This window comes from Vulpes lagopus, chromosome 11 (assembly GCF_018345385.1).
Source record: "Vulpes lagopus strain Blue_001 chromosome 11, ASM1834538v1, whole genome shotgun sequence".
Classification (NCBI taxonomy): Eukaryota; Metazoa; Chordata; class Mammalia; order Carnivora; family Canidae; genus Vulpes; species Vulpes lagopus.
In genome coordinates, this window is record NC_054834.1 from 48,929,740 (window position 1) to 48,948,438 (window position 18,699).

Consider the following 18,699-nt stretch of genomic DNA (forward strand, 5'->3'; position numbering starts at 1 on the left):
TGAACAAAAAGGAATGACAAATCGTTACCTGTTAGTATGACAAGAGACAAGTGTCATGATTACACACACACAACATATTAGAAAAAAATTACCTTTCTTTGGTGCTTTGTCAGTATTAGTTTCTGTAGCTTCTACTTTCTTCCCTAATCTCTGTGCAAGGCTACGCTTTAATGGAGGATCGCTGTCGCCACCTACAAACAGAGAGAACTTAGCTTAAGAGTTCAAATCAAACTTTAGCAAGGTCAAGAAATATGAGCAAAACCGGTAACACAGAATAACTGTCAGTTTTCTGCATTTATATGGTGTGTTCATTCACTAGCATCCTTAGAATTCAATGCTAGAAAATAAAAATGTCCCAGAAAAAAGAAGTAAGGGACAAAAAGTAGAATGTAGAATCAACATTTATCAAAGTAGGAATCTAAGGTTATGAAAATTCTTACTCAAGTTACCAATTAGTGATAGAGCCAAGACCTTATCAAGTTTACTGACTTATAACCACTATATATGAATTGAATAGTAAATGTCACAAGTTAAAAATGGTTTTTCAGACTGCTTGACTGAACATACAATAACTTTGCAAGGTCCCATTAAAAACATGAAAGACCCTACACAGGGTAATGATTTTCTCTCTACTATTATTCATAATTTAAATGTGAGGCCAAAAATTACAAAGTTTACATGTATGCTGACATTAAAAAGATGGATGTTTTGCCTAAAATTTCTCAGGCAGTGAAAATGGTATCAAAGAAAACACAAAAGATTTCATATTTGCAAACACATTTTAAAAAGAGCATAGAGGAATAGCTGGAATCAGAGAAGATTTTCAAAATCCTTTTGAGACAGACACAATTAGAGTATGTACATGGCAACTCAATAATATGATGAAACACTTCCCTAAACACAAAATAGAATTAATAAACTCAGGGACCAAATTTATATTAACTGGAAACTTTTTTCCCTCTAAAACTTCAAATTTCAAAGAGACAAAGATATTTTCTTTACTGTTTTTTCAACGTAGTACCTTCTAAAGAGTGGATTATTATAATCTACTTAAATTCTAACACTATAAATTTACGTAAATCAATAAAAGGTATAATACACATGTGAAAAACAAATTGTGTAAGTTCTTCTAGCCAAGAATTCAAGGGGGACCAGCAAGTAAATTGGTATCAACATGACATTTGTATAAAGGCAGTTTTGGAGAACATATCATATTAATACACAAACAGAAAACAAAAGATCTGCACAAAATTCATCTCACCTGAAAATTTTCGTTTTCCCAGTCTCTCGGTGAGACTCAATCTTACCAAGGGTTCTTCTCCTGAAATGGCAAAAAAAGAATTTCTCTTCTATTAGTCAATTTTTCTGTATTTGCTAACTAATAATGAGTATAAAGTATGCTCTGACATCATGAGCCCACCCAGAAAGTCTCTTGAAAATCCGATCTCAGTAGTCACATGGGGGGGGGGGGGGATTTAACCTATGAAGTAATAATTTAAATAGCCAAATGCACAGCCCAAAAGGAATCAATGACACAGTCCTAATTATTGACAGTAGCCAAGTGTATGAAGACAGGTGTGTTCTAATCAACTGATCTTGAAACCCAAGCCATACTTTTGCTTGTGTACTTCGATATGCTAAATGAAGTCACACTCTACTCCACTGCCAACTCTCATGTAGAACTCTGATAACCAGCAAAAGCTGAGCTCTCTTTCCTCTAATTCTTTGCTGTTTGAACAGCACATTTAAATGTATATGTATACAGTTACTAGTGTCATATTTCTTTTACCCGGTTTAAAACTACTAAGGGAAAAGGCTTACATTTTCCTGTAACTTAAAGAGTGGATTAGAGTTCTTTATCCACAATGGGCAGTCAATAAATTTGTTAAACGGATACAGATAAAGAATAAATGTAAAAATTAAACACACATAAATGTGAGAGCTGCTTTAGCAAGAATTTCAACCTTTTAAGAGTCAAATGCACTATTTTTCTTTTTTAAGTTTTCCTTTTCATCCTTGTATCTGACCAAATATACTAGTCTTCCTGCAAATCCATCAAAGGTAAACTATACCCAAGAACTTTGCTCTCCCAGTTATTTAGAAGTTGTAGCCTGACAACTCTCAACCTAGCCCTATCCATACCTCACCTTGTTTGCTGGAAAGAGTTACTGTTCTCACTACAGTCCGGACATTCTCTTTTTCAGGACCTGGAATGGGCTGAGGTTGGAGTAAAAGACTGGAAACTCCAGAAGAACCTTCTGAATAAAGCAAGTCAAAGAACAGCAAATAATTTATGGAAAATAAAGCTATTATAATAAATCAAGAAATTTTGTTTTTGTGACAAGTTCAATACAGACCACTAGATAACTACAAGCCAATCTTTCTGTTCCTACTTGCCCATAGTGAATTGGGGTGAGGTGGGAGAGAGGAGATAATCCCTATTTCTTAACTGCTTCGTATACAAGGTAAAATATAAATTGTTTTCAGTAACCTGGGCACTCAATCTATTTTTCATTTACCAAGAAGACTAACATTCTAAAATTAACCTCAGAAGCACACCAGCCACCAAGTGTGTCAATTCAACCTTTTAAAAATCTATATTCAGGGGAGCCTAGGTAGCTTAGTCAGTTGAGTGTCTACCTTTCGCTTGAGACATGATCCCAGGGTCCTGGGATTGAGCCCCACAGCGGGCTCTCTGCTCAGCAGGGAGTCTGCTTCTCCCTCTCCCTCTGCCTGCGACTACCCCTGCTTGTACTCCCTCTGTCAAGTAAACAAATAAAATGTTTAAAAAAAAAAATCTATATTCAATCACCTGTGAAACACAACTCCAAGTCCCTACAGAACAAGTATTAGCAAGAGTACTCTAAAACCAACCATGTGATGCTTTCTAAATATTTTATTTCACACGGTTATCTGTAATTTTTAGGATTGGAAATACAAACTGACCAGGCTGAGGCAAGCTCTAGAAGAAAATTGTGGCAGCTCCTAAGAAGAATTCATCTACTATAAAGTTTTTCCTCTCTTAATATGATTTTTTTAAGACTATTTATTCATAAGGCACACAGAGAGAGGCAGAAACATAGGCAGGAGGGAGAAGCAGGCTCCCTAAAGGGATCCCAAGATCCAAGAGCATCTGAGCCAAAGGCAGATAGATGTTCAACCACTGAGCCACCCAGGTGCCCCTCGATATGATTTCTAGATGTCATTCTTTGGAGTTGTATTTCTGAAGATAAAGCAGTTCTTTCAAGTACTAAAAAAGCAGTGCTAGCATAAATAAGTCCGTGTTTTACTTCAAACAAGCCAAAGAAGTCAAAATCTACGTGCCCATTTTGGCTGCTAAGTTTCATTATCAGCAATGTCCCTGTTACTCTCCTCCAGAAAAATTCAACCAGCCATGTCAAAACTAGTAACTTACCGCCTTGCTTCTTGGATTTTTCCTTCATTTTTTTTGACTTAATTTCCTCAAGAGTTTTTATTCCAAAATTCAAACATTCACCTGAGAAACCCAAATAGAAATCACATGAGGAACTAACACTTCACTCCTTTTGCATTTTATTGTACACAGCAAGCACTCAAATGTTTTCTGAATAAGAGAAAGCAGTGTCGGTATGGGTGTGTGTACAGTGGGGTCAGAGGACAGAGGTGGTGGTGATCGTGATCTAAATTTCAAATGGATTTAAAATAGTTTGGGCACACTCAACAATACTTTCAGACTTATGAGCAGGAAAACAGCATCAATATAGCCTCTTCTTACCTTGCTTCAAATTTACCCCAGGTTTCCGGGCAGAGGCTGTCCGTAATCCATTATGAACTTCGGGAGGTGGTTGCAGGATGGGTGTCTTGGTTTCATCACCTTCCTCAGAAAACTGATCTATGTATCGACACGAGAGGCAAATTTACAATTGACAGCAGGCTTAGAGCTTTAATCCTTATTCCAATTCACTGAGTGACCCTGATCACTTATTTGCCTTAAAGAGCTAAAACTTACCATCATCATCTTCATCATCATCTGCAGCATTGATTACAACTGGTGGATGGGTTGGGCTAGGAACATTTTCTGAACTTTCTACTTTCATAACACTTCGCAACTGAGGGGAGGGATTGGACTGGACAGACAATTTGTTCTGTTGAACCGTGAGCTGGTTAGCCTTCACTTCCTCTTCTGGTGACTCAGGCACAGTGGGCAACACAGCTAGACATACAACATCAGTCATAAATTAAAAAGAGAAGATAAAGTCCCAATTCATCAAAAATCTCTAAGTTTGGTGCATTTTCCTTATGACCACTTATGCCTTTTTACCTGATTTCCCCATTTTCACAATTAGGTTCTAAACTCCCAGGGAGGGAAAAAAAATGGCTTTTGGCTAATAACTCTTCACTGTACATAAACACACTCAAAACAGGTGTTCAAAACACAGAATAGTCTGGAGGCTAGATGCATAAAATTATTTGCAAGTTCTAGACATTTAATTTTAATATTGAAATTCAGAGGCTTTTCCTTCAGCAAAAAAGTAGTTGTTAAAAGGGCAGATAACATTTCTGAACTAAATAGAGGAGCAAGCCCACTATTTTCTCTTAAATAGAAAGAATGTGTAGCCATCACATTTTAATCACAGAAGATGTGGCTTTTAAGTGGCTAATCATTCCGGTCGGAAAAGTGAAAGGATATTTGGAAATAAAAACTAGTTTTGGGGAGAGTATAAATTTTATTTTAGATATAGCCTAGAGCAGGGTTAGCAAACTTTCTGTAAAGGGAACAGTAAGTACTTTAGGGTTTGTAGACCTCTGTGTCTCAACTCTACACCAGAAGCACAAAATTTGGCCATAGAAAATATGTGAATGAATGGATATGGCTTCCTTCCAATAAAACTTTATTTTATGAAACAGGTGGAGGACCACATTTGCCAAACCCCGATCTGGAGAATCCAGTTTCTTCTGGAAAACTCACTGGGTCTGGTAAGAAAATAGGAAATGAAGCTATAGTAATCTAAAGTGTCACACCAAGAAACATTTGGGAGGCAGTATGGCTTTCGGTAACAAAGTTTTAATCCTGATTGTGAGATTACTGGTTTATGACCATGACTATGTATAAGTCACTTAACCTTAATGAAAAGTTCAGTTCCCTCACCTATAAAGTAGAAATAAAACTGCTCTTTTGCAAGACTAAAGGCAATATATGTAATATACTCTATACAGTGTACGTAATAGGTATCAGTAAATAGTAACTATCCTTTTAAAACCAAAAACACATCTCACTTTTGCTTGGAGGTAGGAAAAGGCCATCAACGTAACGTCCTCTGTTGTGATGGAAAGCGCAGTTTAGTTTCTGACATCCCATTGGCTGATTTTCCCAGTAACAAGGAATTTCACTACGTTTTTTCTGTAAGAAAAAAAAAAACCATTATTTTCAAATAAAAAATTAGGTGTGACCTATATTAATTTGGTCACTTGTTTTCTGAATAAAGGTCAGTCAGGGAGCACCTGGGTGGCTCAGTAGTTGAGCATCTGCCTTTAGCTCAGCTCATGATCCCGGGGGTCCTGGGATGGAGTCCTGCATTGGGTTCCCCCACGGTGAGCCTGCTTCTCCCTCTGCCTGTCTGTCTCTCTCATGAATAAATTTTAAAAATCTTAAAAAAAAGTTCTTTCAGGCTTCAGGAGTCTGAGGTACATGAGCTGACTGTGAGGAGGAAGATGGGTTGCTCAAAGTGCCACTCCACGCTTGAAGGAGAAGGGAGCAGGGAAGTAGATCATCTGCTGTTCCCTCCTCCCTGCCCTCATCTTAGAACCCCTAAATGCCTATATTTAATTTAGAGAAGCAGGACACTACATTAGTTAAGATTATGGAACCCAAGATAACATTATGCTACTCACTGGCTATGTGATGTTGGACAATTTAATGCCTCTAAGCCTTACTTTCCTCAGCTGTAAAACAGCAATAACAGGAGCTATCTACTTGGTTTCTTAGGAGGATTAAATGAAATAATGTATATGAAACACTTAACACATAGAAAGAACTCAATAAACTGCAGTTATTATTTTAAACTAAGAGCTCACAGCTTTGAGGAAAATTTTCCCTTTCGTGACTTCTCAAGGCAGGCACAAATAACACACTAAGGTATTTTTTCCTTCCCAAGCTACCTCACTCTTAAGAAGGGGAATAAGAAAAAAAAAATCCTCACATCTAGAACAAACTGCTGGATCACAGGACGTAGGTACACTAGAAATATATACATTAGTTCTAATATATACATTAGATGTGTATAAAGAACGGTTTAAAACAATACTATGTATAACAGCTCCAAAATGGAAACCCAACTGTACATCAACACCAGAATGGATAAATACACTGTAGTTTATTCGTACAAGAGCATGCTACTTACTACTGAGAAGGATTAAAACCATCCTTACACTTAACAGGACAGTACAGAAAGAAGCCAGACACGAGAGAGTACACACTGTGTGAGTACATCACTGTGTGATGGGGAAATAAAAGCAGGCAAAACTTCTCTACAGTAGACTAGTCAGGACAGTGATTAGCTTGGAGGGAGTGCTCAGTGACAATCAAGGGACAAAGGGTCAAGACAGATTTGGATCTGCTGGATTATGCTAGATCTCTCATCATAAGCAAATTTAGGTTTAAAATTCTAGGAAAGAATAGTAGCATTACTTCAGGAAGCTGAAAATATGAAACAAAAACAATGACTATTACAAAAAGATCCTCAATGTATCCAAAATGGCAAAGATGAAAATCTACTATATATTAAGAAATCAAAAATTTGATAGCACGCTGGGTTGGTAGGGACATGGAAGAACCCATACAGTCCCATGTACTGATAATGGAAATGTAAATTAGCTCAACATCTCTGAAAGGCAGTTTGGTACAAAGGTATTCACAAAATTTATGTCCTGAATTTATTACCACATATATCACTACCTATTTTTAAAAACTACACCAAATTCCTTTACCTTCCAAAAAACTGGATAGAATTTATCAGTTTCCTGGCACACCCAAAAGGTAAGTATACTACTAGTTACCATTGTTTTTTAGATAGAAATTAACAACAATTATTTAATTACTCCTTCCTCAAGGCAGAATCTAATATCAATCTTTCTTGTTCCTGGGTCTGTCTTTGCTTAAGTTTTTACTTCTTTCCTGGAAGCAGTTTTCAAATTACTGAATGACTTAATTGTATCCTCTATATGTGGGAGTCACATGACATTTATTGTCAGTGTCATATTTTACTGACAAAATATCCTGATCTCTCCTTATCAGTAGAAGTTTCCCCTTTAAAAAAAAATCCACTTAACTAGATTGTTTCTAAATAAAAAGTAATACACAATGAAAACCATTTGGAAAATGGTAATAAATGTCTGCCATGCCATCCTCAGACTTAAAACTAGAATTATAGGTGTGCCTGGCTGGCTTGGTTGGCAGAGCATGCGACTCTTGATCTCGGTTGGGGTCAGGAATTCAAGCCCCATGTTGGGCGTGGAGGAAAGAAAAGAAGAAAAAAGAAAAGAAAGGAATGGAAAGGAAAAAAAAGAAAAGAGAAAAGAAAAGAGGAAAAGGAGAGGAAAGAAGGAAGGAAGGAAGGAAGGAAGGAAGGAGAAAAGAAAGAAAAAGATTATTAGGTGTCTGTATATAGACTTGAAAGGTATTCCATATAATTGTGTACATTTTCAGGGAGCCTGGGTGGCTCAGCAGTTTAGTGCTGCCTTCAGCCCAGGACCTGATCCTGGAGACCCAGGATAGAGTCCTGCATCGGGCTCCCTGCATGGAGCCTGCTTTCCCTCTGCCTGTGTCTCCCCCTCCCCCCAAATTAAAAAAAGTGTACATTTTCATTTGGCAACACCTCCTTCCACAGTAACATTCTCCTATAGAATTATTTCTTTAAGTGTTTAAAAAGTAATATAGCACATGGTTCAAAGATACATAGCTGATTCTCATTATCTGAAGTAGTTATGTTTATGAAGTCACCATGAATACTGAATTAGCCAATACTGAATCCCTCTGCTCCTCAGGGAAATACAAAATTAGAGTCAGGTTCCTGCAAGTTTCTGTCACAACATTTTCATGCAACGATCAATAAGTAAACTGGTTATATTTGTGTTTGTGTTTAAAGACACTTCATTTAGGGAGGCCTGGGTGGCTCAGCGGTTAAGCATAAGCTTTCAGCCAAGTGTATCACACCTGGAGTCCTGGGATCAAGTCCCACATTGGGTTCCCTGCATGGAGCCTGCCTCTCTCTCTTTCTCTCTCTGTCTCTCTTGAATAAATAAATAAAATCTTAAAAAAAAAATGACACTTCATTTAATATATTTATTAACACTGAACTCAAGGCCAAGGGCATTATAAACTCACTGAATGAAGCTCATCTAATATGAGTATTTTCTACATAAGGCACGTAAGAGCTTTCTTGCACTTACGAACATCACACAGCATTTCAGCGCCACATCTGGGAGCCATTTTAATCAGCCACAAAAAGGATAAAATCACCAACAAAAAAAGACAAAAATGCAAAAAAGATGGCCTTAAAGAGACTACAAAAAGGACACTTGCTTACAGGATGACTACTGAAACCAGGCGGCAGAGCATCACCTTGTCCCACCTCAGCCAAGAGTGTCTAAGTCAGGTGACTCAAACTTTTCAGTGCTCTGCATGTCTGCAGATGGCCCATGAAAGCACTGCAAGTACTGATTTGGGGGGTTACAAATAAATTTTAGTGAGTTGGAAAATTTGCAAACACGGAACCCACAGAATAATGAAAATCAACTGCATATAGAAGGGGTTATAGTAAAAAAGCTCCTTTCCTTTCCTGTACTGCTCCCTGACAGCCACTGTTGTCAAGTTTCTCCTTTATGCTACCAGAGATTTTAAAAATACACATGTAGATGAAAAACAAATTCTTCTCCCCCTTTCTTTTACACAAATGGTTGCATATTATGCACCTAACTCTGTCCCTTGCTTTTTCACTGACAATATATCCTGATCTTTCCATCCAGTAAAGTTTCCCTTTAAAAAAAATTTATTTTTGGGCAGCCCAGGTGGCTCAGCGGTTTAGCGCTGCCTTCAGCCCAGGGTGTGATTCTGGAGACCAGGGACCAAGTCCCACATCGGGCTCCCTGCATGGAGCCTGCTTCTGCCTGTGTCTGTGCCTCTGTGTGTGTGTGTGTGTGTGTGTGTGTCTTATGAATAAATAAATAAAATCTTTAAAAATAAAAATAAAAAAATAAGAAAATTTATTTTTAACAAGATTTTATTTATTTATGAGACAGAGAGAGAGGCAGAAATACAGGCAGAGGAAGAAACAGGCTCCTTGTGGGGAGCCTGGTGTGGGACTCGATCCTGGGACTCTAGGACCACGCCCTGACCCGAAGGCAGACATTCAACCACTGACCCAGGCATCCCTACCCCTTTAAAAAATTGTTAACAGCTGCCCAGCACTTCACTGTATGAATATAACAAACTTACTTTAAATGAAGATTATAGATATTTTATTACAAATTATGCTACCCTGAGTAATTCTGTATGTATCTACTTTTGCACATAAGAACACAGATGAGGGATGCCTGGGTGGCTCAGCGGCTGAGCATCTATTTTTGGATCAGGGCGTGATCCTGGGTCCAGGGAATGAGTCTCTCATTGGGCTCCCTGTGTGGAGCCTGTTTCTCTCTCTGCCTCTCTGAGTCTCTCATGAATAAATAAAATCTTTAAAAAAAAAAAAAGCATACGATATTTTTGAAAAATGCAGCCAAATAAGACTGTGAAGAAAGAGTTATTTATTAACTAAGCGGCCTGAAGACTCTTACCTTAGGTACACCACTTGCAAAGTTGGCCCTTGGTGTTCCTAGTCAGTTAGCTAATTACGGGGCCTAGACTGTGCAAATAATCCATCTTATGCTAACACCTGCCATCCTTCTGAGAATGTAGAGTTTTGGTATGTGTTAGGTAGAGAGTGCTTGCTTGATCAGCTCCATTAAAAACCTTGGATGCTAAGTCTCTAATTGGCTTCCCTAGGCACAAACATCCCACACGTAGTGCTGCATTTTCATTGCTGGGGGCAGTGTGCACTCTGGGTCAATCACTGTGGGAAGGATATCATAAAAGAAACCACCCATGGATTCCTGTAGACTTTGCCTATGTTTTTTTTTTTTTTCTTTTATGATCAGTGTTATTTCCCCATCATATTTTTTTACATTTATTTATTTTAGAGAGAGGGAGAACGAGTGAGCAAAAGCAGGAGGGAGGAGAGAGAGAATCTCAAGCCAGATGTAGGGCTTGATCCATAACCCTGAGACAACCACCAGAGCCGAAACCCAGTCAGACGCTCAAAACTATGCCACCCAGGTGCCCCTCCCTGTAATATATCTTAGACATGATATATAACTATGTGCTGAGTCCCACGAGTTCTAGAGAATCTCTAAATGTAGATGTTCTTAGAGACCCAGACACACCTTCTAGGGAGTTGTGACAATTTATGCTCTGCTAACAATATAACAACATCAATTTTCAAAGGCTGCAAAGTATTTTTCTGAATTTGTTGAGTGAATTCCCTGGAAGATAGGCAGCACATAATGCAGTTAAGAGGCCATAAATCTGGAGCCCACCTGAAGTAGCTCTATGAGCCCAGGCATACAAACTGCAGTCAGTCCCCCTTCCTTCCTTCCCCATGTTCTTCAATTTGTCCAAGGGCATTAGGCGAGGCTGAGAAATGAGAGCAGGCATTCATGCTGGGAGAGGGAAGGACATGTGGTCCAGATAAGGGCATTAGAGCCTGATGGAATGAGGAAGGTACCAGGTGACAAGGTAGAACTGGCCTACGGTATCAGAATCCATGAAGGGTTAAGAGGACATCTGTGTAGGAAGGTGGCCTGGCACAGTGTTGAAGCCTGAGCAGGGTCAGCAAGGCTTCTGTGGCAGAAGAGTTCCCAATGTAGGATGAGGAATAGTATATTTATGGAAGGTCAGCCTAGAATAGGCAACAATGACTAAGTGGGGTAAGGAAGGCAGAGTCTTCCCAAGTAGGGACCTGGTACAGAGCTAGAATATAAGCAGGATGAGAAAAGTAAATATCTCACATGGGAGGGCTGTCCCCACAGAGCAGCAGAGTCCAAAGGTGTAAAAAGGGGTGTTCATGGGGAGAGAGGGGTATCCAGAGTAGGATGGTGGGGCCCAAGCATGATGAGGACAAGGTCCTCATGGTGGTGGAGCAAGGAGAGAAGGCCTGGTACAGGGCTGTTGGAACTAAAACAAGATGAGAGAGAGGTCCCTGTGGAAGAGCAGCCTCCTGTGCAATGTCAGAGCCTGAGGGGAAGGAAGAGGCTGTGAATACTATATTGGCTTAAGAAGACTGATAAGACCAGTCATATTAAAGTCAAGTTTCTCACTTTGGAGAAGAGAGTTACAAGTATAGAAAAGGAGCAGCCTAGACTAGACCCTGTAGTGCTGGTGAACTGAAGGTATCTATGTGAACTTATGATTTTCAATGCACAGACATAAAAAAGTAGTGAGACTCCAGGAGCTGCCCAATCTTATTTCTACATATATCATTCTTCACTAAAGGGATCCAGGGCTCCTTAGAGAAATGACTGATTCCAGCACTTGAGGAAGAAAAATACAGGATGAGCCTGAAAAGTCTTGTCAGGCAACAACGCAAAAAGGTATTCAAAAGATGAAAACATTAAAAAGACCCAAAAATCAACTTGAACAACTCTTACTGGGCAAATCTGGGTCAACCTGAGGATTAAAAATGATAGTAATGGAGTACAAGACACTGAATAAAAGAGGACACTGAATTCACACAAACATAAATAAGTGGAAAAAACGGAAAATTTGGTGAAAAATGGGATGACAGGGTCTCAAAGTACCTCTCCACAAAATGAGTATTAGTTATAAAGAGAAAACCTTTATAGTGAAGCAATTTGGTACAAACCACCTTAATGAAGCGATCAAAGTTAACCTCACCAGTGATGGGATAATTAAAATTGTCTGACTGTGCCACCTAATAGTATGCACTGAGAAGAACTGTGATATTCCTGCCAGAGGTACAGACTTGAACTTGGTAAAGAGGAAACAAAAGACAAACACACACTGAAGGACGTTCTACAAAGTAACTGGCCTGTAACTACTAAAAGTGTCAAGGCAAATGAAAAGTAAAAAAAAAAAGCTGAGCAACTGTTTTAGACTGAAGGAGAATGAGAAAGCAATGAAAACCATATGTGACCCTCCATTCTGATCTTGCTCCTTCTATAATAAAGGACATAAGTGGTACAGCAGCAAAACTTGAATGGGATTTGAGGATTACATGAAAGTAATAGATTAGTGTTAAGTTTCCTACTCTTGATGGTTGTACTATGGTTATCTAGGAGAATGTTCTTCTTGTTTGTAGGAACTCATAAATGTATTTAGGGGTGACAGGAAATGTCAGTAGTTCACTCCCAAATCGCTTCGAAAATGTTTTATAATGTACTTGCAGCGTTTCTTTAAGTTTGAGACTGTTTAAAACCACATAGAAATAGAGATGCTCCCCAAAGATACACATATGATTTTTACACTTTACCAAACTAGCTCCCAGAAAATACCACTCATACTCCAAGATACCAAGATATTAAGCATTATCTATTATTATTTTTTAAATATTTTATTTATTTATTCATAGACACAAGAGAGAGAGGCAGAGACACAGGCAGAGGAAGAAGCAGGCTCCATGCAGGGAGCCTGATGCAGGACTCAATCCCAGGTCTCCAGGATCATGCCCTGAGCCAAAGGCAGGCGCTAAACCGCTCAGCCACCCAGGGATCCCATATATGTATTTTTTGAGAGACAGAGCGCAAGCACATGTGGGAGTGGTGGGAAGGGGAGGGGCAAAGGGATAGAGAGATTCTTAAGTAGGCTCCATGCCCAGCGCAGAGTTCAACATGCAGAGCCCAACTCGGGGCTTGATCTCACAACCCTGAGGATCGTGACCTGAGCCAAAATAAAAAATCAGACACTTAACTGTGCCACCTAGGCACTCCTTTCTCCCTATGTTTTTTATTGGCCCATCACGCCAGGCTGCTTATGATAACAGAAACCGAAAACTTACATCAATCTCCATGTGCCGAAACCTGCACACCTGTCGAAAACAGCGCCCCTCTTGCCATAATGTGCAAACAGTTTCATTTCCTAGTGCAGCTTCACAGTGACGGAAGGGACAGCTGTCACCCTGTAAACAAAGAGAATACAGAAAAGAACTGTACTACCAAAATAGATCCTAAGTAAAGTGTGCACTGTAACACTTTCCTGGCATCCAGACAAACATGAAGGAGTAAGGAGAGACAGACAAGGTAGAAAACTGAGGTGGAAGACAATAACAATCTGAGGTCAACAAATTTATCCTTTCCTATGGCCTATTTCTTGACAGTATCCTTCATTTGATTTCACAACGTAAGTGACATAAGCCAAGAGATGGGCTGAAAAGGTAAGTAGGAGTATTTAAAGAGGTACTCTTTACAAATATATTTTACAGTTCTTCAAAACCAATTCATACATCTGGAATTGTGTAACTAGCTTTTGATGGAAAATCACAAAGTTAATATATTAGGATTTTAGTACAATTCTATGCTTCACTATATACTTCTACAATGATAATATCTGAAACAAAATGCTATATATGCTCAGAGCTTTGCTCAACACTGATCATTTTAAACATAGCACTGAGATGATTTCAGAAGGTTTTCTAATATATACACTTACAGAATTAGTCACAAAATAACAGAAAAGTGGATAAATCCGAATGGAGCTGCAAATGAATCAAGCAGAAAAACAGGAAGTTTTGATAGAGAAAAAGGAAAAATGTTGAAAAAGCATATTTAGAAGAATGGTTTTATTACTCAGCAGAAATGTGAAGAAAAAAATCAAATTCAACCCATGACAGTTCCTAGAAGTACAATACAATCCACCCATTCATTTAATACAAAGTAAATAAAACTAAAGTTTACAAGTGAGGCCAAAGTGCTTCATAGGCACCTTGAACAGGGATAATTAATAATAGATACTTATTAATTATTAACAGATTATTAATTACCAATAAGAGAACAGTGAATGATGACTACATGCTGTGAACCTTTTCATTTTTGTGAAATTTGTAGGATATGAAGAACATAAATGAAGAGGAAAAAAAGGATAAATGATGAATTCTCCTAGAGTACTAAGCAAATAGTAACAGATAATAAATGGTTGAGCATAACAAAACATAAAAACTTAGTATAGTGGGAAAATCTTATCAAATCTTATTAGAGAAACTGCAGAAATAGCTGATTTTAAAAATGCCAATTCTTACTTTGGTACATGTAGAATAGAAAAAAAAATAGCAGTCTTCTCCTTGATTAGGCATGCTGGGTAGATCCTTAGATCAAAAGTGGCTTCCTGAAAACAAGCCACTGCTTCCTCAAGGCGAGGACCAGCTCCAAGTCCTCTTGAAATGGGTTTAATCTTCCAAAAGACAACTCAATCACAGAAATCGTCTTTAAAATGCAATCCTAAAATGAGAAGACATTAAAGTACTTCAGATTAATTATTCTAACTTCCTCCTCCAAAGCATCTCAACTAAGATCACACTGTTAAAACCAAATTTTAATTGTATTATGTACTTGCCTATACAAAGCTTTGTGAACCCTGATTAATATTTTATTCTTAAGTGCACATTATACATTCTCATTTATAATGTAAAACTTTTATTAAGGACAGCCATGGGATCCCTGGGTGGTGCAGCGGTTTGGCGCCTGCCTTTGGCCCAGGGCGCGATCCTGGAGACCCGGGATCGAATCCCACGTCGGGCTCCCGGTGCATGGAGCCTGCTTCTCCCTCTGCCTGTGTCTCTGCCTCTCTCTCTCTCTCACTGTGTGCCTATCATAAATAAATAATAAAATAAAAAATTAAAAAAAAAATTAAAAAAAAAAAAAAAGGACAGCCATGCCCTTCTTTTGTATTCTCCATGGTGCTGGTTAATGGCTTCAGCATAAGATGAAATAACCACTAACTCCATAAATGATCTCCATCTTAGATCATGAATGGGACTATGTCATTTTACACAAGGTATTTGCTGAATCTACATTGCTGACAACTAATTTTTTCATCTAATAAAAGTTCCAGTATTTTTACAAGCATTTTTATTTCAAAATATTTATATTTCATTATAAATGGATGGGGGAAATGGTCTCACTAGGATAACTGAAACAATCATCCCTGAATACATCTATAGATCTAGCTTATGTAATGAAGACGGCTAACAGATTGCACACCAATCTATAACAAGGAACAGAAGTCGCCCTTGAGATTCTTCCCATAAAACAGTGCTTACACAAAACTACCAATACCCCCCACCCCCAAGCCTTGCCACACCCTGGCCCCCCACACTGAAGTGTTCAAGAAAGCTTCTACAAAAGTAAAAACACATGACAAGCACATGCCAGAATTTGGAAAGAGTTTCTGCAAACTCAAACATCAAAAGACCAAGTTTCAGAAACACTGATCTACAACTTGAAATCAATGAAATAAAACTGAATATCTCCCACTAATTAATAATCCTAATCTAAGAAAAGCAGGCCAAAATAAAAACCAGCCTTGAAGTCAGCACCCTGGGTTAAGAATTAGGAGTCTGCCACTAAACACATACTAAAACCTTTAAAATTTGCAATACACTTTGACTCGCAATTCATTTCTAGAATTTATCTTGAAGGAAACATTCAACCAATATACGCGGTAATAATACGTAAGAAAGTTCACTATTGCTTTGCTTCTAAATGAAAATACATCCAGACACCTAAATGTTCAAAAACTGGGGTTTTAAAAAATTATGGTACATCCATTTAATGAGATAATATGCAATATATTACAGATTTTAGTACTGGGAAATGGGGTGCAGCTGAAAAAATATATAAAAATAGAAAAGCTTCGAAATCGGGTCATGGTTAGAAGAGTTTTGAAGCGCTTGGCAGAGAAAGCCTAGAAGAAACTACTATTAGAAAATATGAATGTTAAAGGTCTTCTGGTGAGGCATTATTAAGAGAAAGACAAGACTGGGAGGAAATCTTTGCAAAACACAGAACTCATAAAGGACTGGTATCCAAAATATACAAAGAACACTTAAAACTCAACAATAAGAAAATAAACCAATTAAGAAATGGGCAAAAAAATCTAAATAGACACCTTATCAAAGATGACACACAGATGGCAAATAAACATATAAGATACTCAACATTGTGTCATTAAGGAATTGCAAATTCCTTTTAGAATGGCTAAAATCCAGAACACTGACACCACTAAATGCTAGTGAAGATGAAGCAACAGGAAGTTTGGAAGAACAAGACCAAAATGTTAGTAGTAGTTACTACCAGAGTGGATGGTAGGATTATAGGCGGCTATTATTTTGTTTTATGCTGAAAACATTAAATTTTCTAATATAATGCAACACAGACATAATAAAAAATTTGTCTGCCTGGGGCACCTGGGTGGCTCAGTGGGTTAAGCTGTGGTCATGATCCCAGGGTCCTGGAATCAAGTCCCATGTCAGGCTCCCTGCTCAGGGAGGAGTCTGCTTCTCCCTCTGCCCATCTTCCTTGCTCATGCTCTCAAAATCTTAAAAAACAGTAATAAATAAATAATTCAAGTTTGCCTTTACTGGCTTGCCCCATCACTGATACACTACAGAATAGGATAAGGGTTGGACCTTTAATAGCACCTCACTGGTCCACTAGTAGGATTTCCCTGACTCTAAACACAAGGAATGCATTCTGTAATGGAGGATACATCAAAACTCAGTTAAGAAACTGCCTCAAACACGATCAAGTCTCTAAGGGATACTCAAATAATGACACATGCAAAAAGGAAAAGTATTAATCAGAAGAGAATGAAAGGGACACCTGGGTGGCTCAGTGGTTGAGCATCTGCCTTCGGTTCAGGGCATGATCCCAGGTCTGGGGATAGAGTCCCACATCAGGCTCCCTGTGAGGAGCCTGCTTCTCCCTCTACCTATGTCTCTGCTTCTCTATCTCATGAATGAATGAATGAATGAATGAATGAATACATACATACATACATACATACTTAAAAAAAAAAGAGGAGAATGAAAAAGTTTCACACAGAAAAATCTTTTAGAAATGGAAAAAAAGGGCAGCCTGGTGGCTCAGTGGTTTAGCGTCACCTTAGGCCCAGGATGTGATCCTGGAGACTGGGATCGAGTCCCACATCGGGCTCCCTGCATGGAGCCTGCTTCTTCCCCTGCCTGTGTCTCTGCCTCTCCTCTGTCTCTCATGAATAAATAAAATCTTTAAAAAAAAAATGGGGGGGGGGGAGGTTAGGGGTCTATTTCATTCCCGAAAACAACCTCCCAAAGAGCTAATATGAAACTGTTGCTGGTTTCAGGAACTCCCAACCTACTAATTCAACAATGGTACTACCCTATGAAATAGTAAAAAACAGATGAGTTATATGTTAGGGTTTTCTTTATTGTTGTTTTGCATTAAAAAAAGTAGGCTTTGCAAAATTCCCTGGGAGGTAAGAAAATTCCCAAAGACACATGGCTGTGCAGGGGGACACAGTTTTGCTTACATCTCAACAGAACAGTTACTTCATGGATCTGTTTTACACACTGAACTTTTTTTTTTTATAAAGATTTTATTTATTTATTCATGAGAGGGGCGGGGGGAAGAGACACAGGCAGAGGGAGAAGCAGGCTCCATGCAGGAAGCCCGATGTGAGACTCAATCCTGGACCTCTGGGATCACGCCTTGAGCTGAAGGTAGACATTCAACTGCTGAGCCACCCAGGCGTCCCCACACTGAACTTTTTTATCTTTATCTAGGGGGGAAAAAAGAATGTAACTGCCGTTCAAGAAAATGGCCAAAAATACTTCTTCCTAGACATTAAAAAAAAAAAAAAAAAAAAAAAAAAAGGCAGTAATCACTACTACTACAAGTTTGCAAAGACTCAAAACCAAGATGAATACTAGTTTCTTTCTTTTCCTTTTTTCTTTTCTTCTTTCTTTCTTTTTATTTATTTATTTATTCATTCATTCATTCATTCATTCATGAGGGCAGCCCGGGTGGCTCAGCGGTTTAGCACCGCCTTCAGCCCAGGGCGTGATCCTGGAGACCCGGGATGGAGTCCCATGTCAGACTCCCTGCATGGAGCCTGCTTCTCCCTCTGCCTGTGTCTCTGCCTCTCTCTCTCTGTCTCTCTCATGAATAAAAAAAATCTTAAAAAAAAAAGATTTATTCATGAGAGACACAAAGAGGCAGAGGCATAGGCAGCGGGAGAAGCAGACTCCTAGCAGGGAACCCGATGTGGGACTTGTTCCCGGACCCCAGGATCACACCCTGAGCCGAATGCAGACCCTCAACCGCTGAGCCAGCTAGGCGTCCCTAATTTTTTTTCATTTTAATTTTTAAAAGATTTTATTTATTCATGAGACACACACAAAGAGACAGACACTGGCAGAGGGAGAAGCAGACTCCTTGCAGGGAGCCCGATACGGGACTTGATCCCAGACCCCAGAATCATGACCTGAGCCAAAAGTAGACACTCAACCACTAAGCCAAGCAGGTGCCCCCCTAAATTTTTTTTAAAAAAAGATTTTATTTGAGAGAGCATGCTCGCACCAGTCCACAAGTGGCAGGGAAGGGGCAGAGGGAGAAACATTCTGGCAGCCGAGCAGGGAG

General features: G+C 38.9%; 1 protein-coding gene across 35 annotated transcripts in view; it reads right to left on the reverse strand.

The window, feature by feature from the left end:
• Positions 1-18,699, reverse strand: part of ZC3H11A (zinc finger CCCH-type containing 11A) — a 46,370-nt gene that overhangs the window by 13,899 nt on the left and 13,772 nt on the right. For 27 of the 35 annotated variants that reach the window (XM_041773683.1, XM_041773682.1, XM_041773690.1 and 24 more), the window contains 9 exons: positions 14,322-14,520; positions 13,086-13,205; positions 5,257-5,380; positions 3,989-4,192; positions 3,755-3,871; positions 3,416-3,496; positions 2,148-2,258; positions 1,262-1,321; positions 93-191 (listed from right to left, as the gene is read on the reverse strand). In XM_041773683.1, the coding sequence (XP_041629617.1) occupies positions 93-191; positions 1,262-1,321; positions 2,148-2,258; positions 3,416-3,496; positions 3,755-3,871; positions 3,989-4,192; positions 5,257-5,380; positions 13,086-13,205; positions 14,322-14,375 (970 nt within the window). In that variant the 5' untranslated portion in view covers positions 14,376-14,520. Of the gene's footprint in view, positions 1-92; positions 192-1,261; positions 1,322-2,147; positions 2,259-3,415; positions 3,497-3,754; positions 3,872-3,988; positions 4,193-5,256; positions 5,381-13,085; positions 13,206-14,321; positions 14,521-18,699 lie in introns of those variants that run through there. The other 8 variants (XR_005990628.1, XR_005990631.1, XR_005990634.1 and 5 more) reach the window with 1 other exon arrangement.